At 53.1% G+C, this 24,255-nt stretch overlaps 1 protein-coding gene across 1 annotated transcript in view; it reads left to right on the top strand.

The window, feature by feature from the left end:
• NCLIV_008660 (putative adenylate and guanylate cyclase catalytic domain-containing protein) overlaps positions 1-24,255 on the top strand; it is a gene marked incomplete at both ends in the record, with an annotated part of 34,792 nt that overhangs the window by 9,202 nt on the left and 1,335 nt on the right. Inside the window, 42 exons of the mRNA XM_003880382.1 lie at positions 16-1,089; positions 1,559-1,791; positions 2,225-2,354; positions 2,666-2,786; positions 3,092-3,195; positions 3,362-3,531; positions 3,847-3,939; positions 4,343-4,449; positions 4,786-4,862; positions 5,133-5,246; positions 5,861-5,918; positions 6,294-6,397; positions 6,947-7,213; positions 7,602-7,938; positions 8,301-8,404; positions 8,780-8,937; positions 9,382-9,500; positions 9,954-10,036; positions 10,486-10,642; positions 10,910-11,021; positions 11,329-11,419; positions 11,812-11,881; positions 12,284-12,459; positions 12,921-13,040; positions 13,498-13,569; positions 14,154-14,312; positions 14,657-14,722; positions 14,872-15,966; positions 16,271-16,430; positions 16,919-17,022; positions 17,605-17,753; positions 17,978-18,154; positions 18,851-19,322; positions 19,828-19,927; positions 20,342-20,381; positions 20,806-20,919; positions 21,285-21,404; positions 21,562-21,690; positions 22,420-22,537; positions 22,871-23,039; positions 23,561-23,635; positions 23,954-24,097. Of these exons, the coding sequence (XP_003880431.1) occupies positions 16-1,089; positions 1,559-1,791; positions 2,225-2,354; positions 2,666-2,786; positions 3,092-3,195; positions 3,362-3,531; positions 3,847-3,939; positions 4,343-4,449; positions 4,786-4,862; positions 5,133-5,246; positions 5,861-5,918; positions 6,294-6,397; positions 6,947-7,213; positions 7,602-7,938; positions 8,301-8,404; positions 8,780-8,937; positions 9,382-9,500; positions 9,954-10,036; positions 10,486-10,642; positions 10,910-11,021; positions 11,329-11,419; positions 11,812-11,881; positions 12,284-12,459; positions 12,921-13,040; positions 13,498-13,569; positions 14,154-14,312; positions 14,657-14,722; positions 14,872-15,966; positions 16,271-16,430; positions 16,919-17,022; positions 17,605-17,753; positions 17,978-18,154; positions 18,851-19,322; positions 19,828-19,927; positions 20,342-20,381; positions 20,806-20,919; positions 21,285-21,404; positions 21,562-21,690; positions 22,420-22,537; positions 22,871-23,039; positions 23,561-23,635; positions 23,954-24,097 (7,642 nt within the window). The remainder of the gene's footprint in view (positions 1-15; positions 1,090-1,558; positions 1,792-2,224; positions 2,355-2,665; positions 2,787-3,091; positions 3,196-3,361; positions 3,532-3,846; positions 3,940-4,342; positions 4,450-4,785; positions 4,863-5,132; positions 5,247-5,860; positions 5,919-6,293; positions 6,398-6,946; positions 7,214-7,601; positions 7,939-8,300; positions 8,405-8,779; positions 8,938-9,381; positions 9,501-9,953; positions 10,037-10,485; positions 10,643-10,909; positions 11,022-11,328; positions 11,420-11,811; positions 11,882-12,283; positions 12,460-12,920; positions 13,041-13,497; positions 13,570-14,153; positions 14,313-14,656; positions 14,723-14,871; positions 15,967-16,270; positions 16,431-16,918; positions 17,023-17,604; positions 17,754-17,977; positions 18,155-18,850; positions 19,323-19,827; positions 19,928-20,341; positions 20,382-20,805; positions 20,920-21,284; positions 21,405-21,561; positions 21,691-22,419; positions 22,538-22,870; positions 23,040-23,560; positions 23,636-23,953; positions 24,098-24,255) is intronic.

A 24,255-nucleotide genomic window follows, 5' to 3' on the forward strand; every position in this document is an offset into this window, starting at 1 on the left:
TGCCGATTTCTCTAGGCGCTGACGTGGCGATGCTGGACCTCCTATCGACTTCATTCACTCGTGGCCACGACTACCGCCAGAGTTGTTCGTCTCTGAGTCGCGTCGCTGAGAGCGCCCCCGGCCGCGCGGGCCCGCAAGAGCCGGTCTCGCGCCTCCACTCGGCGGCCTCCTGCGGCGGGCGCCCAGGCCCCAGCGCCATGCCGAGAAGCCCCAACGGGGCCGGGAGCGAGCCGGGGGTCCAACCTGGCCACTCTTGGTCGCTGCCTCGCAGTGCCCCTCCGGCGCCTGGGCCGGGGACTGGAGAGGAGCCGAAGGCTGGGGACGGCGAGGGGGCCCAGCACGAAGAGCATGCAGGCAAGCACCCCCGGAGACAGCACAGTGACCACCCGCAGGACGAGGGTTTGCGAAGTCGACTCGCGCGCGCCGACTCCATGTTGAAGGCCCTGAACCCCGCCTTGTACAACTACGACAGACAGCACCAGCGGGCGAATACGACGGTTCGGGGCGACGGCGAGGACGAGCCTCAACAGGAGGCCAGCGAAGCTCATGGGGGAACCTGTGGGGACACAGGGTATGAGACACACGCCCGCGAATCCACGGAGGCGACGGCGGCTGCCGCAGGCGGCCAGGGCCCCGAAGCCGCGCAGTGTGCCCCGGCGGCGCACCACCGTCTCGCGTCCCAGCCAGGGGTCTCTGCGGCCTGGGGGGCAGGCCACCCCGGCGCTGGCAACCCCGAAGAGAACTTCTGTGCAGCGTTTTTCGACGACGACGAAGACGAGCTGATTGCCCTCGGGGACATTGCCCTCGTGGAGCAGCATCTCAAGAGGTTTTCCCTTCAGGGTCTGCGCACGATGGCTCTCGCGTGCAGATATCTCACGCAGGAGGAGACCGAGACGTACAAGCGCCTGTACACGGACGCCTGTGCGAGTGTCTACTGCCGCGCAGAGAGACTCGAGGAGGTGGCTGAAGACATGGAACGCGACCTCGAATACTTGGGGATCACCGGTGTTCGCGACAAACTCCAGGAACAGGTTCCTGAGACCCTTCAACTGATGATGGAGGCGGGAATCCGCGTGTGGATGGTTACCGGTACGCAGCAACTCTGGGCACAAGTGGGAGACGAGCCCCCGCTTGCTTCATGGCAGCGTGCATGACAGCGCTCCTTCACGGGTCCTTGCCAGTTCACACGCGTGTGGACACGCTCGTCTTGATCACGATTGACCCTTCGAGATTTCCCGCGCTTCGCATGGATCCAAATCCCCTGGTCGATCTCAACCAGGCGTGGCGCCTCTATTGCCCCCGTAGACACCCGGTTTCCAAGCTGCGTCTCTGAGAGAAACAACTTGCTGCTACTGCTTGAGCTGCTCCCGCCTGCTTATGTTCCCGTCTGGCCTTCATTCTCGCGCTGTTTTTTTCTCCTACGTTTCTGTATGAATGTACGTGGGGCGCCTTCCCGCTGTTTGCTGGGGTCCCGTCTGTCGTCTTTGCGCCTCTCATTGGATTGGTGTCGCCACGTTGCCCATTTCGCGCCTTGGTGTTTTCTCTGGCTTCGACGCAGGTGACAATGTGGAGTACGCCTTGCACATCTGCCACAGCTGCCGGCTTTTGACCTCGCGCACGCGCATCTTCCACGCCGCCTTGGAATTTAGCGGCCGAAAAGCGAAGCGCGAAGGTGTGATGCTTTACGAGCTCTTTCGGAAGGCGCGCAGACTGAAGCGGAGTGACGAGCACATTTGCCTTGTCGTCACGGGACCGAATCTCCGGACCTTCTTGAATCACCCCGATCTCCAGGTAGGACGAAACCAGACTCTCCAGGGGGCCGCACGGCTGCGGAGCTGGACCCAGGCGGAACGTAGCACAGAGGACGAGGAGAGGAACGCGTGTCCAACAAGTGGGCAGATCTTTAAGCATCCTTGAGCCCGCCGGACCTCGTGGAGGGAGAAGTGTTTGAAGTGGTGGCAACGGGGCGAGGGCAAAAGAGACAGAGACAACAGTTGAAACGGTGGAGGGGCAACGCGCTGCACAGATGCACCTCGTGGATAGGCCCCGTGTCATGTGACTAGCGTGTCCAAGAAGGTTTTCGTCGAGATGTAGAAGCCAGATGGGGGGAAGAAAAGAAGGGAGAAGCCGCCTGCACAAAGCGAAGATCTGTGTGAAGACAGATGACTCCTGTGGTTGCCAAAGTCGACCAACGGAAAGTGCAGAAAATCTGGTTTTTCTTCAGACCTACTTCCTTAACATGGCCTGTTGCTCCGACGTCGTCGTCGCTGCGCGCGTCACACCGTCCCAGAAAGCAGAGATGGTCAGGCTGGTCAAGAAACGCTTGACTCCTCAGCCTATCACGCTGGCAGTTGGTAAGAAGGAAGCTTCTTCACGCTTCTGGTGTGCTGCCTGTAGCTAATGTTTGTATCCCCTCCTGTATTTCTCGCCTTTTCGTTTTCTGGAACCCTCAGCAGGCCTCTTTTTTCTCTCACACGAGGTGCCATGGTGTAGGCGCTGTCCACCTTTGCACTTCACAAGCCTGTGCGTCGTCGCTCGCGTATCATGTGCCGGTCGATCTGCACTTGCCGTGCGGAGTCTTGCTCCCTCTTATTCGACGGGGATTTCCGCTTAAGTTTTAAATCTCCGTTGCCTTTTTCATGCTCCTTTCCGTTTTACCTTTCAGGCGACGGAGGAAATGACGTGGCGATGCTTCAGGAAGCCCACGTGGGAGTGGCGATCCGTGGGCAAGACAGCGCCGCAGCTGTGGCGGCGGCTTACGCAGATTACTCCTTCACTGAATTCAGGTGTGGTTTCAGACGGGGTCTGTATCTTGGGAAGAATCTCCGCGGAGACGCCTATCGATCCATGCGTCTCGCGACGGGCGCTAAAGGCCAACCAATGATCACACTTCGGCTTACACCCCCTTTTGTGCCACAGCAGAGATAGACGTGCGTGTCACGAAAAGCTACCTTTGAATCCAAAAAACAAAAAGACATGTGTAAATGTCCAGGTTTTTTTCCATATAACCATATATATATATATATATATATATATGTAGATATGAAGACAATATTAGTTGTCGTTCTTTTGGGTAACTTGTTGTTTTCAGGTTCCTTCAACGTCTGTTGTTCGTCCACGGCCGTCTGAGCTTGATGCGCGTCTCGACGGTCATTCTTTGGAGCTTCTTCAAGTCCCTGTGCATCGGCCTTCCATGTAGGGAATACTCGGGAAGAAAACAGAGGGGAGGCAGGAAAGAGGGACAGAAGAGAAGCGACAGCAGAGGAAGCGGCTCGAGCAGCGGAAAGGGCGGAGGCAGTGCTTGATTCTGCGGTTGCATTGTCTCTGTTTTGTTTGTTTTTCTGTGCGCTGCCTTCATCAGCCTTCCTGTTTCAACCCCAGGCCTTTTGGTCAGCTGTCGAAGTGTATGACCCTCTCCTCCTTATGATTGTCGACTTCATCTGGACGACAATTCCCGGCATCATTCACGGCTACAGCGACCAGGATCTTCCTACGCACCTTCTACCCTGTGTTCCTGTGCTGTACACGCCGGTGAGGCAGAGTCGAATTCTTTCCATTGGACACAGGGTCGGCGGGCTCGGCAAAGTTCCCTGTGTCTCTGTCTGTCGACGCCCCGTTGCCTCTCTCCGCCTGACATTTTGTCTCGCTCGCTATCGCTCCATCTGTGCTGACCTTTAGATCTGATTCCTCGGGCTACTTGTCTCTCGTGTGCGTCGCCCTCGCGGTGTCTCCTGCCTACCGCTTTGTCTCCGGTTCTGGTCGTCTTTTAGCTTCTGCGCTTACCGGACCTTTTTTCTGTTTTTCTGTGCGTTCATTTCGTCTGTCTTCTGTTGTTTATGTGCGCAGGGCCGACGAAGACTGTATTTCAACGGTTTCCGTTTCATCCTCTGGACCGTCGAAGGCATTGTCTACTCGTTTCTAATCTTCTATCTCCTCCAGGTACTTGCGAAAGCAGTCTCTCTTCGGTCGAGAGACCACCCCTTTCGTTCCGCCTCTCTCCATCTCTCTCTTGTTCTTTTCTGGCCTTCTTGGCTCGTCCTCTGGCTCTTTTTGCTCTCGTCGTCTTCTCTGTGCCTTCTGTCATTTTCGGTCTCACCAGAGGACGTTTTCTGCTCCTCACGGTGGTCTCGCGGCACCGACAGGGGGCGTGCGGAACGTGCCGTCCTCTCACATCTTGCTTATCTCTGTCTCTGTGGCCGATCCATCCGCTTCCAGGAGGTTCCCGGATTTCTCGCCTCCTCTCGGGTGGCTGTCTGACCGCCGTTGGGTGCATGCGCAACGACTATCAGCGAAGGGGGTGCGCAGCTCAGTTGCTCGGTGTCTTGCCTCTTCCTGTGCGCAGGCCACGTGGATGGACGGCAGCACGATTCACGACGGCCAAGTCTTAGGTTTCCACAGCTACGGCATTCTCCTGCTCTTTGGGTCCCTCCTCGAGTCGAATGTTCGAATGTAAGAAAACTGCAAAGTCGGAGAAGAACACACACGCACGCTCCCCAGGAAATGGTCTTTTTTGTCTCGCTCCTTTGTTCGAGTGCGAGGTCGACGCCGCTTCCGCTTCCCTCTTTCTGCGTCTGCGCTGCTCGTTTTCCCGTTTCCCACATGTCCCTTTGAAGGAGCCTTCCGGCTTGTCTTCGCCCCACACAGTGCACAAGTCGCTCTCTCCTCTCTCCGTGCTTCTGCGTCGCTTTCTACCAGTCGCCTTTTCCACTTTGCAGCGAGCCTAGAGAGTTGCCCACCTGAAGTGCCTGTGTCTGCCGACGGTCCTTGCTTTCCTGTTTTTTCCAGCATCCTGGAGACGAGCCTCTGGACGCCGACATTCCTCTTCACTACGATAGTTCTCTGCACAGTCATGTTCTTCCCAAGTACGGCTTTTCCCTTTTGCTTCGCCTGTGCCAGGGCAGCGATTTGTGTGGGGGAAGCAGAGAGCCTGCGTTTCAGGGGATACTTGGCTTCCGCAGCGAAAATGGTCCTAGGCTTCACTCTCCTTTCTCACCGGCCCTGAAGAGAGCGTCTGTTCCCGCCTAGGCTCTCAGCTCCTCTCGCCCGGTACGCGTGTCGAGACACTGCTGTGCTGGCGCTCTCTTTCGCGGCTCTCACGAGAAGACGAAAACTGTTTTCTGGTCTTTCTGCAGCGGTGCTCCTCTACTCTCTTACGGGATGGCCGCGTCGCTACATGGAACTCGCAGGCCGCGTGGCGTTTGCATGGCCGATGCTCTACTTCCTGATTCCTCTCTGGATCTCAATTGGTGAGGAAGCACTCAACCCATTCCAATATATATATATATATATATATATATATATATCCCATTTATATATATATATATATATATATCGACTTTTACATTTAAATATTTTTAAGTGGTCGTATAGGTCATGGGTGTCGAGACGTAGAGTCCGAGAAAGAGCAGTACGAGAGGTATAAGCACTTCTCTCGTGATATCGACTTTGTCGCGTCCTTCGAGATAGAGACGCTTGGATATATACATCTGGTAGTGGGTAGCTGCAGGGAGCCTTTAGGGTTTCCACATCGCTGCCCTTCTGTTCTTTCGCCTCGTGTTTTCCTCTCCCCCCCCTTCGATCTGTCCATTTCTCTGCGAGGGAGGCCGCTCTTTCGTCTACTAGCTTTTCTTCTTGCGTCCGTACTTCCGTCGTCTTCTTCGGACTTTCGCCCACGCGTCTTCCATCTGGGCCTTTTTTCCTCTGATCTCTCCGGCTCGCGGTGGCTCTCAGTGAGGGCATGGGCCTGCCGGCCGCAACTCACGGAACACATTGAGTCACGTTTATCTCTTTTTTTATTTTTCTTCGTTCTCGCTCTCCTCGACTCGTCCCCTCCGACCGCCGTCCCTGCGCTTTCCTTCAGGCATTCTCGTCCAACTGCTCCTCCAAGTCTTCACATCGTCTCTCTTCCCAAACATAAGGTCAGTGCGGCTTTGCCACCTTTTCCCCTGCGGATCGTTCAGTCTTTTTCGCTGCCTGGTTCTCGTTTTTCTGTGCTGTCTCTTCCATCGGAACCTGTCGTTTCTCTTGATGTGCGAGGAGGGCCCTTTGCGCAATCGTGTTTTCTGCTGTGTAGCTCATCTCACTTCGCATGTCGTTCCGCGCATTTTCCCCGGGTTCCTTTTCGCTGCGTTGTCCTTGCTGGTTTGGGCATCGCTTCCTTTTCTGGTTTGAATGCACAGAGGCGCCGGCACCCAGGTGTCGGCGTCGCGTTTTCTCGCTTCCGGTCGGGAGCTTCTCGCGCTTGCCGTCTCGCGCATTTTCCCCTCATTTTTATGCGGTCGCGTTTTGTGCAGTGGCTCTGTGAAGCAGTACTTGGCGCTAAAACAGGCGGATGTCAACTTCCGCCGCAAAGCCTCCAAACTCCCTTTCACCCATCCTCGCCCTCGACTCCTACCAGGTAGGTGTAGATGAGAGCGCACAACGAACTGTGTGTCGCAAACCCGCTGTGATCTGTCGATGCCTGCCGCCTGGCCCTCCTGCGACATATCTGTAGCTATTCACATCTTCCGGTCTTCCGAGCTGTTTCTGCCTTTGCGTGCCGGTCGTCGCTGTGTCGATCCATTCACGTAGCTCCCCATATCTGCCGAGAAACAGCCGTATCTGTACTACGTGGAGATTCGCATAACTTTCTGCATCGATCCTTCTCTCTCTCTATATATATATATATATATATATATATATATATATATCCATGTGCGTCAGTACCTCTGTGTATCCTGTGTAGACCCTTGTGTCCACACACCTGTCTTCACAAGTATCCCTGTATGTCCTTGTTCTCTCGAGTTGGCCTTTCGGAGTCATTGGTCATTCACGCGCGTTCCCTGGAAACAAACGTCCTCCTTCCGCCAAACAGACCGACTGACCTCACTATGTCTGTCAAGATATATATATATATATATATATATGTTCTTCTGAGGAGACTGGCACTGTCTGGTTTGCCCTTTAGGCGGCCACGACGAGTACGGCTGGTTCTGCGGCATGGGGTCTTGCTTGAGCCTGTTCAAGCGCGCTCTCTGGTTCATGGGTGGGTGCTGCTGGATGGACACGCCGAACCTCGCCGACGAGTTTGTCGCCTCTCCGGAGCTTTGCGTGGAGCTGCGCGAACGGTTCAACCCTCTGCGACACAAAAGCGTCGCTGATCGCCTGCCGCCTCCTCGTCGCTTCAGAATCAATGAAAACTTCCTCCCCTATACAGGCGCGACGGATGAGAAAGGTACGTGCAGATCAGGACGTTTCCGCGGGTTGAGAAAAAGGCCGGCAGACCGCGTGGTTACACGGTCCCCGCTCTGCGCTGGTGTCTTGGCAGCCCAGTTTTGCCTTCGCTGCTTGCCAGTCTTGATAGCACACGTCTCTCTCGTCCTCGAGTTCCGCTCCGTTCCCGTTCACCCTCGGTGCGTCTCCGCTTTCGCTTCCCGTCTCCTCTCAACACCGTGACGTCCCGCCCTCCTTTTCGTTGCATTTCCCGCCCCTTTTACGATTTCTTTTCACATTTCCTACCGTTTCCTCAGCGTTTCGTTCCTTATTGTTGCCGCCGTTTTGTCCGTGCGTTCGTGTCTCCCTCCTTCGGTCCGACGGTCGCCTTGGCTTCTTTGCGTGAGCAGGCGACGGTGCACAACGGGATTTGGGCGGAAAAGGCGGCACAGGCGGCGCGGGCCTCGCGGCGGGGTCTGGCGGAGCTGGCGCAGGAAGAAGCAAATCCGTTTTCGGCGGTGCCGCCGCTGGAGTGATGCCGATGGCCGATATGGCAGCCGATTTAGAGACCGAGAACAGTCTGTCGAGCAACGGCTCCGAACAGGAGAAGGCCGGCGACAACCATACCAAACTCGTTAAGGTTTCTCACCTCATCAACCGATTTACCCTCCGATTCAAAGACATGCAACTCGAAGCCGACTACCAAATCCACAACAAGAAGTCTTTCCTGAAGAGACTCGTGCCTTGGTACGCATACACCAAAACGTATGTGTGTGGATATATATTGTGCATGAATAGTTTGCACGGTATACATTCAGATTTCAAAAATGCATATAGACATTTTTGTCTCAGGTAGCTGAATTCATTAGATTCTGGCAGTTAGAGCTCGCGCTCGATGCGCAGCTGTGCGTGTCTCATCGCGTGTATCTTGTTAATGAGGTTTCCCAACAATTTTTTCGAGCCGGTTCGACACTCAGAGGTGAAAGCGTCGCGCCGGTGTGTTTGGTATCTCACAGCCCGATCTTTTTTTCCTAATCCGTTTGCGTCCTGGCATCTCAAGCCTTGTCCGCTAGATCCTTGTCAAACCTCGTGGATTCTGCTGTCCTCAGGTACCGCGTCATCTTCATGTTGATTGCGTTGTACGAGCTCCTGAGCTTCTTAACGGAATACTTCATCGACATCCACTGGAACGCAGACCAAACGGAGATGCAGCGTATGTCGTCAAGCGAGACTCACACGTCACCCTGTTTCCTCGCTTTCCCGTCACGGTCATTCTCGCTCCTTATTCTCCTCCTCTCGGTGGTATCTTCCCGCGTGTCTGCTCCCCCCCCCCCGTTTTTCCCCGCAGTCTGCACTTTTTCGGTATTTTTGCGTGGTCTTCTCGCCCCCCGGCTGCGAGACTTTGAAGCTGCGGGCCTCGAAAGCTAGAGCAGCAGTCAGCATTTGGATCGTTTTCTCTGCTGGATTCGCGTCAGGCGACCAGCTGCTCGTGTCTGTGGCCTGCTTTCGATTGTTTCGATCTTTTCTTCGGCGTATCTCCCCATGCATCTTTTCCTCTCTTTCTCTCTTCCGCTGTCGGCTTGCTCAGCCTGGATGTGTTTGCCGACACTGGTCGTCGAGGTGGGCTTCGCTGCCGTGGTGGTCTGCACGTTCTACGACTTCATTTTCCTGGACCACTTCTCGCTCATCCTCAATTCCATTGTCTTCCTCATGGTCTCCTCGAACATAATCTTCTACGCCGTGTCGGTAAGCTCCGCATCTATGTGGCGCATATCGCCTCTCTGTGTGTCCCCGCTCTGCAAGCTTCGGCACTGCTGCAGCGAGAGACATTCACGCGCGCCTCTGCTTCGAAATCTGGCCGCAAGTCTCGAGCTGCCTCCCGTGGAGCGCCCGAATGCGGATGCGTCAGTCTGTCGTCGCGTCTGTGCCGTCGACACTCGACTGTCTTCATGTCGCTTTGCTCCTCGTGCTTGCAAAGGTGGTTCCGTGCTATCGGTTTGTCCGTGTCTCCTGCTGGCTCCCGGAGAATGGCTGCGTCTCCTGTGTCTCGATTGGTCCCCATCTACATCTGGATATTGACGTGAAGAAGTCTTCCTCTGTGTTTTCTGGCATTATTGGAGAATGGTAGGTGCAATCTCAGCGTGTATCTGCACAGCGTTCGGGTTGGCGATGTGTGCGTTTTGCTTGCAGCACGTAGACGGTACTCTGACGTCAGTTCTGTTCCCCGTCTTCACTTTCGTTATTCTGCGCATTTCCTTCCTCCAAGCGGTTGCGTGGAACATCATTTTCCTCGCCGTCACGGTTGCGCGGTGAGGCTGAATTCGCAAAAAAAGAGGCGGCGAATTCCGGCGCTTCCAGAATAATGGACAAAACTGAAGCATCGCAGCGCCGATTCAGACACACAGTCAGCGGGGAGATACTGCAGATCTCGGTGGAGAGACAGAATTGTGTGAAGGGCCAACATGACCCGCAGAGAAACTTAGAAACGGGTTCTTGTTTATCTGGCAACTCACACCGATCACGGCAAATTCATGTGACTTCGCATGCCTTTCTGCTTCACCCAACTGGTGCTGCCCACATATCTGGTGGCAACGTCTTCTCCAGTCTGAACGCGGCTAAGGCCCCGGCCGCACTTTTTTTGGGCGCCTTCTCGCTTCCGTTGTTTGCCTTCTCCCACTTCACTTCCAACTCCTCTTCCCCTTGCTGGCCGTCGTCTGCCACATCTATCAATTCCTATCATGTCTTTTGTCTTTTTTGCGCAGATTCACGCTTGATAAGAAGTATTTGCCGCCGCTGAACTTTGTGCACTACATTCCGCTCTTCATTGGTATCGACGTGTTTGTCGGTAAGTCGAGTGTGCTGGGTCCTGGAGAGACGAATCGGGCTTTTTCACGACTTCGGTCCTCTGGAGCTTCTGCCAGCACTCTTCTTGAGAACACAGAGAGGGCGAGACAGTGGCGCGCAGGCGCGGCTGGGCAGCCAGGAGACGCCGCAGTTTCTCCTGTTCGGAGCGCCGCATCCCCGTCTCTAGGCTCTTTCTCTGCTTGCGGGAAGCGCTAAATTGGCCTTAAAAACATCCACATAAATTGCACACAACCGTGTGCGTATGAACATCTGTATGCAAATACGTGCATCCATATATCTTCATATATATATATATATATATGGACATCCATTCCCAGATACGTAGCTCAGGAGAGAGCCTGGGACTGGGGTACTCCTTTGTCCTGTATTTTTGTCGTTCTTGAGGTTGAAGGTATTTTTCTGAATCTGTCGTTTGCGTTCTGCCTCCAGCCTTTGTTGGTTATCGCCTGGAGTACAACCAGCGCAAGTCTTTCTTACTGGACTACTCAGTCGACGCCTCTCGAAGGAAACAGCGCGAAATTCTCAACACGATGCTTCCTTCTTTTGTCGTGGACCAAATGATTAACTCCGAGCTGAACGAGGAAGGGTGAGAACAAAGGGACTGTTCTCTTCCACATGCACATTTTCGCACATCTTCCGCGATAAAAAAACGTGTACATAAGAGATTGAGACAGCCCGACGGGTAGAGGCATCCATCGCCCTTCCCATGGTTGTATGGTGTGACGAATCTATCCATCTAGCTATAGTTTTTTGCATATGTAGATGCCTGTGAGCATGCGTTCACTTTTTTTTGGTTCAGAAGGAAACGGCTTGTTACCTTTTTGATTTGTCTTTGCTGCCTTTTCTCTCTTAGGATTCCAACGTCGCTGAAGGCCGAAGATAGAGGAACGGTGTCTGTGATTTTCTGCGACGTCTACGAATTCCAGCACGTCGTCGCCTCCATTGAGCCCACCCGTCTTGTTGAGGTATAATCAGTCTCCTTTTCGTGCTTCGCGATCAAAGTCCTACATATGAATGGAATTTGAATTTTGTTTATCCATCGGTTGCTCCGTGTGTTTGTAGAGAGCGGTTGCGCCGACAGGAGAGAGAGAGGCGCACGTCTTTCTTCTCGCTGCGCGTGTACCTGCGTGACGGTCTCTAGGCGAAGGAAAACTCCCGGGGCATCTCTTGCCTTCTGCCATTCTCTGTCCTCTCCTCTCCGTCTCCTGTCGCCGTGTCCCCTACCAAACGAAAAGGTTCCATTGCCGCGTTCTGCCCTGTCGTCGCGCTCAGGTCCTGGATTCGCTCTTCCTCTGCTTCGATCGCAGTGCAGAGCAGTTTGGCTGCACGAAAATCGAGACGGTCTTCGAAACCTATCTGGCTGGTAGGACTTTGCCGTTTTCTCGATGTTTTTTCCATTTTTGTTCTCCTGCCTTTCTTTCTAAGGATCCGTTGGCTGCTTAAGGCCGCCGACTGTATCCCTCCGGGTCTGCGCTTTCACGGGGAGAGAGGGGACGCCATTGATGGCGAGCAACGTGTTGACTGCGGCAGAGGGTTTCCAACCTATACATGTCTGTATCACCTGAGCTGCCTGCTGGCTTTCCCCCTTCTCCAACGTGGCGAGTACCCTTCCTCGTCTGCCCTGTCCACATTCGCGACGACTTTGGTTCGGATTTCCCTCTCTTCGCCGCGAAACGGTCGTCGTTTGCTGTCTCTCCCTTCCGACTTCTCGGCTTCATCCTGTCTCTGCTCCTGTCGCGTATGTCTCTGCCTCAGCGGCCGGTCTGCAGCCTGGTAGAGAGCCGTCGTCCGCTTCGTACCAGCAAGACGCCTGTGATGCCCTCGAGTAAGGCTCGTGTCTCCATTCTTTTCCACTGGATTTGGCATTTCCGGTGTCTCCCTGTCCGCGCTCTTGTGTCTTGTTCTGCCGGACGATTTCCCTGTTGTCGTGTAATCTGTCGGCGCACGCGCAGGCGAAACGCTTCACGCTCTGCCTCCACACATACACCCATTCGTGAACGAGTTTTGAAAGGTATACACAAATGTAATCGATACCTGCATGCTTGTGTTCGCATGCGGACACCCCACAAGATTGTGCCCCCCTAGAGGCATAAATGCATGTTCCATATCTATATCTATATATCTATATATATATATAGAGAGAGAGAGAGAGATGTATAGGCACCTATTCATATATATGCATATGCACTTAGTGTGAGCTGCTGAGAGTTTCCGGTTTTTTGCTCAGCATGGCGTTGGCAATGTTGGAAGTCGCAGCGCAGATTCGCTACGAAGTGAAGACGAGCAACCAGGCGATTGGCAGCGCAGCCTCAGGCGTGGGGCCCGCCCTCTCGGGATCGAGCCTCGACGGCTCCGGAAACCACGTCGAACCGCGACTGTCTCTCCATGCTCACAACGCTGCAGGTATGCAAACTGAATCAAGATATTTAAATCCATGTGCATAAACCTATATATATGGACAAAGGCGAAATCAACTTCTGTATCCCCCAAAAAAACATGCATCAATTCTATGCATACATTTAGGAAACGACATACATGGGTAGTTCAATGTGCGTGTCTAGGAGCTTCGGTGTGGGCCTCTATATGAGTTGACAGAAGCGGGCGACTAGGAGCTTGCCAGGAAATTTGCGTTCTTCTCGGTCTGTTTGCACCGTTTATAAGCCTTCTCATAACCGAAGCGTGCACAGAAGTGGGTTACATGGCGATGTCTCTGTATGTGTCTATGTGTGTATGAATTCGCTTGAGCGTGCAGGGAGGGAGGTCTGAAGTAGGGCAAGGGAAATATTTTGCGTGGGCGTGTGCGGTGGTTTCGTTTGCGATGCATGTGGTGCTTTTTCTCGGTGCGCGTTGTTCTCCGGTTGCAGTCGCTATGGGCAGTCGCATGAACAGTCGCCGTTTCAATCGTCAAAAGACAGGAAATGTCGTTCGGACTGTGCTTCAGTCTCGGCCTCAGCGAATTCGAGTGAAGATTGGTATCCACTCAGGTCAGTCTGCTTCCATGTTTCTATGTCTCTTTGTCTTCTGGTCGATGTCCAGCTTTTGATTCTCCTTTCCCATCTGATTCCCCCACCTGTGCTCTGACTATCTACCTCTGGAGTGTCTCGTGGGCTCTTTCTGTTCGAGTTTTTTCAGGCTTGAAACCGCGTTTCTCTTTCTTTCTGCTTTCTTCCCCTGTGTTTTTTCTTGCGTGTTCCCCTCTCTTGGTTTGCGTGGTTCTGTCGTGTGCCGTCCGGCTTCGCGTTGTTTGCGGTGGAGGTCTTCGCTTTCGGTCTCCGCTCCACCGGCTAAGTGCCATTCAATCGTGCCATTCCAGATTTTCCGTGAAGTCTATTTGCAAGAAGAGGCTCGGTGGTACTCTCGTCGCCTTACTAAACGTGAGCGGTTGCAGTGGATCGCATGCACAAAAAAAGGTGAAAGTTTCCGGCGCTGTTGCATCTCCAGGCCGCGTTATCAGCGGAGTCGTCGGGGCAAAAAAGCCCCAATACGCGCTCTTCGGCGACACAGTTAACACCGGTAGGCGAGAAACTTCTGATTCGCATGCAGTCGCGTCTCCATCTTGCTGTTCTCTGTGCATGTTCGTATCCGTGTGTGTGTGTGTCTCATCCAGTGTGCTCCACGCATTGCCACATAACTGCCAAATGATATACGTGTGTGACTACTGCTTCAGACGTAGCCACACCCTTCGTGAACCTTCAAACCATGTTTAGGCCAAGGCGTCTACATACATATTTGCTCCTATGCATATATATATATATATATATATTTGTTTTCATTTCAATTTGGGCAGGCTGGCCATTCGGCACACCGGCATGGAGCGTTCTGTTTTAACAGCGCTCCACGTCGCTTCAATGCCGTGAAGCATGACCCATTGTTCCCCCACCCCCCTATCGTTCTCTACATGTATCCGTCTATATGCCGATACATGTGTGGGTATGGGCTCCTGTGATGAGTTGCAGCCATTACACATGGAACGCATGCTTCTCGGTTCTAGGGATTGCACCCTGTATTCCTTACCTCCGCTGCTGTTCGCCTTTTGCCGGGGGGCGGATTTGATTCACTTGCGGATCCGTGTGTTGCCTGCACGGTGTCTCTACCAGCAAGTCGCATGAAGACCACAGGACAGCCTGGTTACATCCACATCTCCGAGGATTCCTACGAGCTTGTAAAGGGAGACGATACGCTGGAATACGAACTTCGACACACAGAAGTCAAGGGCAAGGGGCTTATGAACACGTATCTCCTTGTTAGAGTCAAAGGTGTGTCCTAGGAGTCTCACAGAAGAACGGAATCCGCGGCGGATGCGCCTGGCTCTCGCCACCGATATATATATATATATATATATATTATACATGCGAGGATTGCGCCCGTATTGGCATGTTGAGGTGGAGCACAGGTCAGTTCTCGCATTCGCGGAGGACGTTCGCAGAAAGGGCATCTTGTGGGGCTCTGAGTGTAGAAGTTATGGCTGTTTGTGTATAGAGAGGGGAAGATGTGTAATTGTGGAGTTGCGTGTATCTCTGTGAGTTTATGTTTTTACTTGGGGTTTTTCATATCTTGCGGACTTCATATGCGTGCGTGTTCGTTCTGTGTCTTCTTGCAGGTTCGCCCTATCCTCACTTCGACGATCAAGAAGGAGAGGAAGGAGAGGGAGTGTCGGAATCTGGAGGTATGGAACCGCCTGTCTCTTTGCGTTTTCGGCTTCCGCGCCTTCTTTCTCCTGCTCCGCGCGTGCGTCATCTCTCTCACGGGTGGTCGTCGTGCTCAGAAACGGGCGTGCCTTCTCTCTCTGTCTTTTTTTCGCTCGCCGCTTCTTAGGTCCAAACGACGAGTCGCGGCGGTCGACAGCGTCGCAGTATGAACCCCCCGTCTCTGGCGAGCCTGCGCGGCGCGAGTCCCGTGGCCTGTCAGGGGTACATACAGCCGACCCGGCATTGTCGTCGCTGGCATCGCGGCAAGCTGGGGAGCGTGCCGAGACAGCGGCGGAGTTGGCAGCAGCGCAGGCGCGAGAAGGCGAAATTCAAGCGGAGATTGACGAGGTAGCAAACGTCGAGGACACAGTCGACAAGGTGGCTCAGGACTTTAGACACGTGCGTCGTGAGGCGTCTCATACAGCGACGAAAAACCTTTCCCGTGCACCTCGAGACGGCCGCGCGGACAGTCAATTTGGTCACAGAGTCCCCCGGCGTGGACCGCATCTTCTCTTCCAGAGCGCGAAAGAGCATGGAGCTGCGGAGCCGCAGCCCGGCGAGGCGCCGATCTTCAGATCCCCCGAAGAGACAGAGACGATTTCCGGAGTCGAAAGGGGACAGCGCTTCTGGGCGTCTGCCTCGAGCCCAGACAGAGGGGACGCGCGCGCTCCGGGGCGCAGCGGAGACGGGAAGCTGACGAGCGACGGCTGCTTCGACTACGAATCGATGACCACCCAGCAGCTTCTCCGCATCTACCAGCGACAGCAGAAAACGTCCAAAGTTTTGCGGTGGATTGACGAGGAGCTCCGAGGCCAACGGAGCAAGGTTGACGGAGAGAAGACTGCAGAGCTGGTGGCAAAGCTTCTGGCGGCCGCCGAAGCGCGTCCCGCTGGAGAGGCCAGTGCACAGCCGGAAGGCGAAGACGGGGGCGTTCCCCTGGAGGAAATCAAGGACGAATTGCGGCGACAAGCAGCAGAGGCCGAAGAGAAGGAGCGACAGCGACTCGCACAACCTGTGCCGCACAACATGACCCGAAAAGAACTGCTGAGGGCCTTCCGGAGCGAAGTCGTTCACGGCCAGTCCGCCCCCGCTGAAGAGACGGAGGATACTGCGAAGCCAGAGGAACCGAAGGAGTCTGGCGCGGCTTCGCCTGGCGAAGGGGCGCGAGAGGCAAACGGTCAGTGTGTCTCCAAGGACGCCGCGGAGTCTGGAGCCAAGCGCCGTAAGTGGCGAGGGGGCGGAAGTGGGGACGGTCGAATGACGCGGGGGGACAGCGAGGCGAAACCGGGAAGAAGGAGGGAAAGGGGAGGCGGGAAGAGCTGGCAACGAGAGGGGAGGTCCCAGGAAAGTGTCCATCCGCTGTGGGTAGGGAGGGTGAGCATGTGCGAGCAAAACGAACCAGAGAGAACCAGAGAAATGGAGGAGACGGAGAGAGCGAGAGAGAGAAACACACAGAGCGAGGGACAGAGTTGAAGAGAACGAACAGATCGGCTGCCATGGTTCTTTCCCGTTTGTGTCTTGTGCAGAGGGCGAAGGCGCCCCGCACCTCGACGGCACAGCAGCGTCGTCGGTGCCTTCGCATGGAATGAAGGCTGGCGAGGACGAGGCGAGTGGACAGGGCGAGCGGCAGTCTGCAGCCGGGAGGCTGGTGCATGCGATGGCGCAGTCGGTCTCTTCTCTCTTCCGGTAAGCCTTGGAATCTCTAGTCCGAGCCGTGCTTCGACAGAATGTCTCATGCCGAGCGTCACACTTGCCCTCAGATGCAAGTCTATCTTGCCGCATCTGCGAACGAATTCGGGGATTAAATACGCATTCCCCAAGCCGAATAACGCTCCAGAAGCAATGCAGAGGGCTGCAATTCATGCCACCGTGTTGGCCTGTCTCATCCGCATGGCGCCACCTGCGCATGCAGTTTTTCCAGTGCCAGAAAAGTCTGCGTCAACGCTTCGCGGCCGTCTCATACTCGCCTGTCGAGCTGTATCAGCTGTGTGTGAAAGTATCAGCATGCACCGATGTACATGTCCACATGTACACATTTACATCCAAATATATACACATATGTCTCGCTTTACAAGGCTTTGCGGGGGGATTCAGAGGAGATGTGTTCCCCACAATGGAGGACGAGAGCCCGCTGCCGTGTGTGTGTGTGTGTGCTTTTTGTATTTTCTCTCAAGACGGCGCAAGGCGACAGCTCCTACAGAGGCGGCGAGTCCAGCAAATGCGGAGATTCCCCCGGAAAACCGCGTCCCAGCTTCTGCCGTCGATGATGAAGACATGGGTACGTCGACGTAACCAGGAAGGAGGAGGGGATGTTTTTTCCAGCGGTGAACTAACGAAGCTTGCCCAACAAGATGGTCTTCCGTTGACAACCGATTTGCTAGACGTTTCCAAATGCACGCACGCCGCATATTCACCCATCCCGCCCTGTCTAGACACCGGGGCTGTGCGACAAATCGCCGATCGTCTCCCAGAGTTCTTGCGAGTCAGGAGGGAAGTCCCCAGGGTCTCTCACCAGGTGCCTATATCGTTGTCGACATATATATATATATATATATATTCGTGTGTCTTTCTACCTCTCGATGCGTCTGCAGATCTATGCTTCTAGGTGTATGTGTCAATCTTTCTCGTCCATATCCTTCGTCTTCTATCTCTAAACTATCTGTATGCTCCTCTGTATATCTCTGTCTCTCTACATACATCCATCTGCGAGATGCTTCAGTCTTTACTCGTGCACATACTCTTTCCTCGCCGTATATATATATATATATATATGATTGCGTCGGGTGCACCTGCATCTTAGAACTCAGGCTTGCATGCGAAGCGATGTTTGGAGTCTCTGATTTGCCTGCGCGTTTCTCAGAGCAGAGCCGACTGACGCGAATCAGCGTTTCGAGTGAGTGGCTGCTGCTGAAGTTCAAAGACAAGAACCTGGAGGCGCGCTATCGGACGCATTTCTACAACAACAAATCCAACATCAACACGATTGAACAGGCCCTCATCATCTTCCTCGTAAGTCCGCTTTCTCGGCCGTTTTCATATTTCCTTATTGCCTCATTCTCCGCTCGTTCTCCTCTCCTTCCCGTCTCCGTGCGTCTCTGCCTCTCGGCCGCTTGCCTGTCGCCCTCTCGCAGGTTCGCCCCGGCCGCTCTTCCGGAGCCGTCCCTCAAAGCTCCTTCTCTGCCCGTGAGGCTTCACGTGTTTTTGTCTCCTCGCTCTGGCGTCGGTCTTTGCAGGTGACCTTCTGTGTGCAGACTCTGACACGGCTGGCGCTGCCTCGTTTCTACGTCGTTTGCTCGCAACACACCATCGACTTGCACGTTTGCACAGGCCTCTATTGGGCCGTTCGTGCGACCTACACCCTCGCAGCCTTCGCCCTCTGGCTGCTCTTCCACTACCGCAACCGAAAAGAAGTGAGACATGTCGGCCCCCGCCGACCGAACCCTGCGCAGGCGTCCGCTTCTCTTCCCTGCAGACCGTGCCGCGCGCGCCTGTCGTCTCGTCCGTGCCCAAGCATTTCGTGCAAGGCGCCTGCGAAGCATTCGCATGCACTCGAAATGGAGAACACACTCAGAGCGACACGAGTGCCACGACAGAGAAGCCAGGCAACAGAAATACATGTGTCTGCTACTCGTGTACATGCAGATGTACATAGATATAGATATATATACTTGTGTGGCGCTAGTTCTGGAGGTGTAAGGAACTACGCTGCACATTACGGCCGACTTCCGAGTCGACAGCGAGGGTGGCAGTCGCGTACAGAAAACTCTACATTTCCGCAGATGTGAATATATATATATATATATGGATTCGTGTGGATGTGAGTGGAAACTGTGCTTTGTGGTCCTTACCTGCAAGCTGCAAGATGCTGTTCCCCGGCGATTCAGTCCCTTTTGTCAGTGCGGATCTGTTTGTGTGCTTGGTGTTTCTCTCCTCTCCCGCTGTCTGTGTCTCCATCCGTTTTTGCATCTCGCTATCCCCTATCCTTGTATGTCTTTCTCTGTTTTTCGTCCACTTTTTTCTCTCATTAGCTCGAAGATGCGCAGCATTTGTCTGCAGCTTGCTGTTTGTGTGACCGTTTTTTCTTTCTTTCCGTTCTCCGGTCTCAGGTGGCGACGTGCATGGAGCTTCGGTGGATGGTTTTCCTGCTGAACTTGCTGTTCATTTCGGCCGCGTGTGTCTTCGCGCTCTCGAATTCCTGGGGCGTTTGCGGCCAACACCAGGCGGAGGAGGCGATGTCTGAGGCAGATGTGGAGTCTGCGCTGGCCGCGCTGTCGCGAGTCTCCGGGGACCAAGCGGCTCAGGTGCACGATGCTGCGTTGCCTGTTCCGTCTGTCACAACGAGTGCGCACAGCACAACTTCGCAATTCCCCACCGCAGGGGTCTCCCGCGTTACACGGGTTATGAAGAGCTCCAACGTGAAAGTCCGTGAGGGCTACGATCACGCTCGCTTCCCCAGTCTCACCGATGGCGACGAGGACCACGAAGTCGAGCAAGTCGACGGGCGAGCCTACACGTACTGGCTTCTCAGCGACACCATCGAGCTCTTCTTCTACATTGTCATTCTCCATCACAATACAGGTGAGAAAAAACGCGGAACGCGGCCTCAAAGCGCAGCGCCGCAGCTGGCGAGGCTCAACTGGACACGCTGGGAGGAAGGAGATCTGGATAGGCAGTCCACTCGAGAACGGAGAGGAAAGAGCAAGCAACGAGAGGAAGAGGGGAAACAGAGAAGAGAGAGTCGCAGACAAAGAGGGACAGGTGAGGAGAAGGGATGTGGAGGCCGGATCGAAGGGGACTGAGGCACGGTGGGAGATTTAAGAAAAATTGCGCGGGGGTGGGGGCGGGTGTGTTCTCGGAGAGAAGGTGCAGGCAAAGGCTCTCCGCGGAAACCGAGATCCAGACTCCCACATTGACCTCTGTTGTATTCCATATATGTATATATATATATGTATGTATATGTACATATATATATATACATATATATATATATATATATATGCATTGGCATGGGCGCTTTGGGATGTGGAGTGTTTTGAGCGAACCGAAGGAAAAGAAGTGCGTGTGGGGCGTGGTTGCTTCTCAGGCCTTTTGTTCCAGAACTGCATTTTGGTAGATGTGTTGCTGATGACGATGAGCTTGACTTTCATCATCACCACAGCTAGGGAAACGGCCTCGACAGTTAGGTGAGCGACCGCGAACCGCGTTTGGCCTTGAAAATTCACTCCCCGATAGGAGAGCCGTTCAGCAAGCATTGAGAAGCACTTGGCCTCATCTCTGTATTCCTAGATTATATGGATATGTGTTTATATGTGACTGTTCACTCACATATTCAGGTATTGATATAGGTATGAAGGATATATGACAATAAGCTCTCACCCTCATGACATGCTTGAATAGACGGATGCCCATAATCAGTAGGAGAGGCTCTCCAGTTGTAACGCTTGGCATATGTATATATATATATATATATATAGGTATAGAGACCGATAGGGAGAGAGTAGGTAGCTGGATAGCGTTGCAGTTTTGCGCGAGCCGTCTCCGTTTATTATGGAGTGCGGTCTGATGCGAGTTTCTGGTGTCCGGTGCTTGGTCTGCAGCTCGATTGCCACGTTCCCCTGCTATGTCTTCTTCAATCTGGTAAGATCTCTCTTTTTCCCAAGGCACTTAATCTCTTGAGAAACGCCTTTCCCTAATTTTCATCCGGAGATGCGACCGCATTTCGCTTTTCTGCTGTTATATCTAAATCCATCTATATATATATATATATATATATATATATATATATTAGAAAGCGTCAAGGGATATATTGATCTATATATAAAGACATATATCTGCTTGTGTAGGCAGTGGACTACGTCAAGCTAGCCACGAGAGTCTGTCAACGACGCAGAGAAATTATGTATATATATATATATGAATATTTGGTTGATTGTATGTGTGTTTATTTATATGTAACCGTGTGCATGCAGTGATGAGTGCGCATGCTGCTGAATCGTAAGTCTGCGGATTTCTCGGTCTCCAGTCGTTTGTTTTGGTTCCTGTGTTTTCTTTTATCTCTCAGGTGAGTGCCTACTGCAAAGAGTATATCGATCGCCTGACTTTCTACGTGAACGAACACGCGAAGACGACGGAGAGTCGAGCGACGCAGCTGCTCAACGATATGTTGCCGAAACAGGTACACCTCACTTCCCTGGTATTGTGGAGCTCCTCGCTCTTCCGCATGCATCTATAGATTCGGGACTTCTGTGGAACTGGCTAGGCACCCGAATTTGTGTCTACACATGCTTCGTATGGGGTTCCACGTAGGTGAATTAATGCCTGGTAAAGTACTCAATACATTGACACGTGCACGTGTAAATGCAGGGAAATGCATATTTGCCTACCAAATGGAGAATATGTTATATTATGCGAAACGATGTGCATATCCTTAACTGTGTCGCTGTAAAGGCATCTATGGATATAAGGATGTGTAATGCATGTGTATAATGATGTGTATGAGCGCCGCTTGGTTCCCGTGTTTTTGCACTTTCTCTTTTTCAGGTTCTGGAGGAGTTCCAGCAAGACAAGTTGAAGCTCGCGTATCTCCACGAGAACGTCACTTTCCTTTTCGCAGATATTTGCGGGTTTACCAGCTGGGCAAAAGGCGTGGATGCATGCGAGGTGAGAGAGCCATGATCTACGAAAAAAGAAAAGAATTTCTCGCCGCAGCAGGGGTCTTGTAGCCGCGACGCGGGCACGCAGGGAGGTTTCCGTCCCGGCCTATTCGAGCTTAGTGTGCATGCACGCCCATCCCTACCAGAATGGCATGCATTCTCAGGTCGTTACGATGCTTCAAAAGCTCTTCGCCAAGTTCGACAAAGACAGTACCAAGTTCGGCCTGTACAAGCTGTGCACGATCGGAGACGCTTACGTCGCCGTCTCTGAGCCTGTTACAGCGGAAAATGCGGTACGTCGCGGAGTATCGACAGACACCTCCATTGCGGTGCAATGGACACGCATAGACACATGCGCCTTGTGTATGTACATATGCAGAGATATAGAATCCGATACCTAGAAACACACTTACGAGCATCGATCCACCTGAATATGCATGCATATGCACAAACGATTATACACAATGCCTGGAGATGTCTGTTCGTATCATTCTATACTGTATAATGACAACTTCATTTTATGTATTTCTATATAGATGTGTGTGACGACAGTGGAATCCCGGTTCATTTTTTTCGACTTTCGCCGGGAGGACATGTCATTCTCAATCCATCTTTTTCTGCCTCGTTTCACCCCGCTGGCGTAGGCGCTTCGCGTTCCCCGCCGCACAGTTATCAGACAGTCAATGCGACGCCGTTGCCAACTTCGCCCTCTCGATTTTTTTCGTGTGCACAGCCCTACGCATTCATATATATATATATATATATATATATATAACGTTATTATACAACAATATATATATATATAACATAAATGGTAGAGGAAGATCTGTTGCAGAGCTGTAGACTTGCCGTGGCACAGGGTAAAGGGGTCGGAGAACTGCTCGAAAGGCGTGTGAGTGGGCGAGTGTTTCTCTTCTCGCGTCCGTATTCGATGGCGCGGTCGGCTCCGCTATTGTGGACGACGCTTTCGAGTTGTCTGAGTGAAAACAGATCTTGTGTATCGTTTCCGACTCGCTTTTCAGCAAGATACGGATCCTCGTGAAGGCATGTGGCTCGTCTATGAGATGGCGAAGGCGATGATTGGAAACATCACGGAGGTCCGCGAGCGACTCTGCATTCCCAACCTGAACATGCGTATCGGTGAGTCTCCATTCGGCTACCTCGTCCAAGTGCGAACAGAAAAGCTCCTTTTCCCTATCCATTTCTTTTTCTATCCGTAAATGTATATTTTCCTTTCCGACATCTGGAGAGATATACGTACGTGTACTTGTGTGGCCTATCAGCTGCGCTTTCATATTCTGCTTTTCCATATATATATATATATATATATATATATATATATGGAGCTAGGCAAATGCATTCTTTCACCTGCCGATATACAGCTGGGCAGTTTTTAGCGTTGGCTTTCGAGGCAGGGGATTTCTCCGGTTGGTGGATACGCCCATTTCGCTGCATTTTTTGCTCTGTCTCTAGGCCTGCACTACGGGAGCTGTGTGGGCGGAGTCATCGGCAGCGGTCGCCTCCGCTACGATTTGTGGGGCATGGATGTGCTGACGGGGAACATGATGGAGAGCAACGGCGTCCCCGGGAAAATCAACGTCTCGGAAATCTTGAAAAACGAAATGGAAAAGGGATTCCCAGGGTGAGTCCCTTGTTCTCGCCTCCACTGGACCTAGAAACGGACCCACGACAAAATGAGCACGGAAAACCCCTTGGCGACGTCCGTGCGAAAACATAAACCCATGCGAACCGATAAAAAATGTATATATAAATGTATAGACAGAGAGAAAAAGATGTATAGGAGAAATGATGCATCCATTTCACTTTGCTTCTGCACCAGATGTTAGCGCGTGACGATGATTGTGTCTGCGCGTGTCTATCCACAACTGATATATATGTATTTGAGCATGCCTGGTTGTACCGCTTTGGTTTCTAGCCATTGGTAGTGTCACGGATGCTCTTGAACGGCTTTCTTTTGGTCGGGGCACGAACTCTCAGTTGCTAAACAGCGTCCGGAAAGACGTGACGACGCCCGGCTTCGGCCCTTTCGGGCAGTAGCCCGGGAGGGGAAAACAGAGAAAAGGCAAAAACAGAAAATCCTGGAACCCCCCTGCGAGTCGACATGTAGCGATTAACCGCGTTCCAAAATGTGATGATTTGCAGCGAATTCGTTTTCAAGTTCAACAAGCGAGTCGCCGTCTTGCAAAGCACCGTCGATTCTTACCTCATTCGACCTGCGTAGGTGCCGCCAAGCTGCCGAAAAGACTTGTATTCTCTCATATCACATATAGAGGCTCAGCGGTGTGATTGTCTCCGACTCGTGCGCTGTGGTTTCTCTCTCCCGCGGTGCGAAAACCTCTTTCTCTCCCTCTGGGTGTCCCCCTGTCTTTCTAGGTGTATATACACCTGCGGTCGCACAGATCTCGAAACAGGTGCGCGCCTGCGTGATAAGCGCTGCGCTTCAACCACGTTTCGTTTCCTTTGTTCTTCCGTGGTCGGAACGATGGAGCCTTTCGCTTCAGGTATACGTGTGCATCTCGCGTGCGGTTTTTTCAGTAAGGAATTCGACGAAGATGAGGAGCTGGTAGCTGCCGCGGCGTCGATGGCGGTTGCGGGTCCGTCAGCGTCTCTGCAGCAGGGTGCGCCGTCCCTCCCGCAAGTACAGACGGTCACCTCCGGTCTCCGCCGCGACGCTACTTCGTAAGGAAGCCTCGCTCGCAGACTGTGCTTTTCCACAGGGAAATGCTCCGCTTCCATGTCCAACCGCGATCTCAGTGTCAGCGCTCACGGCGGTACGGGCGTGTTGTTATCGAAGCTTCTCTACGTGGTAACCCTGAGCGCGGTCTAAGCAGCCTACA

The sequence above is a fragment of the Neospora caninum genome, chromosome III (assembly GCF_000208865.1).
Source record: "Neospora caninum Liverpool complete genome, chromosome III".
Taxonomy (NCBI): domain Eukaryota; phylum Apicomplexa; class Conoidasida; order Eucoccidiorida; family Sarcocystidae; genus Neospora; species Neospora caninum.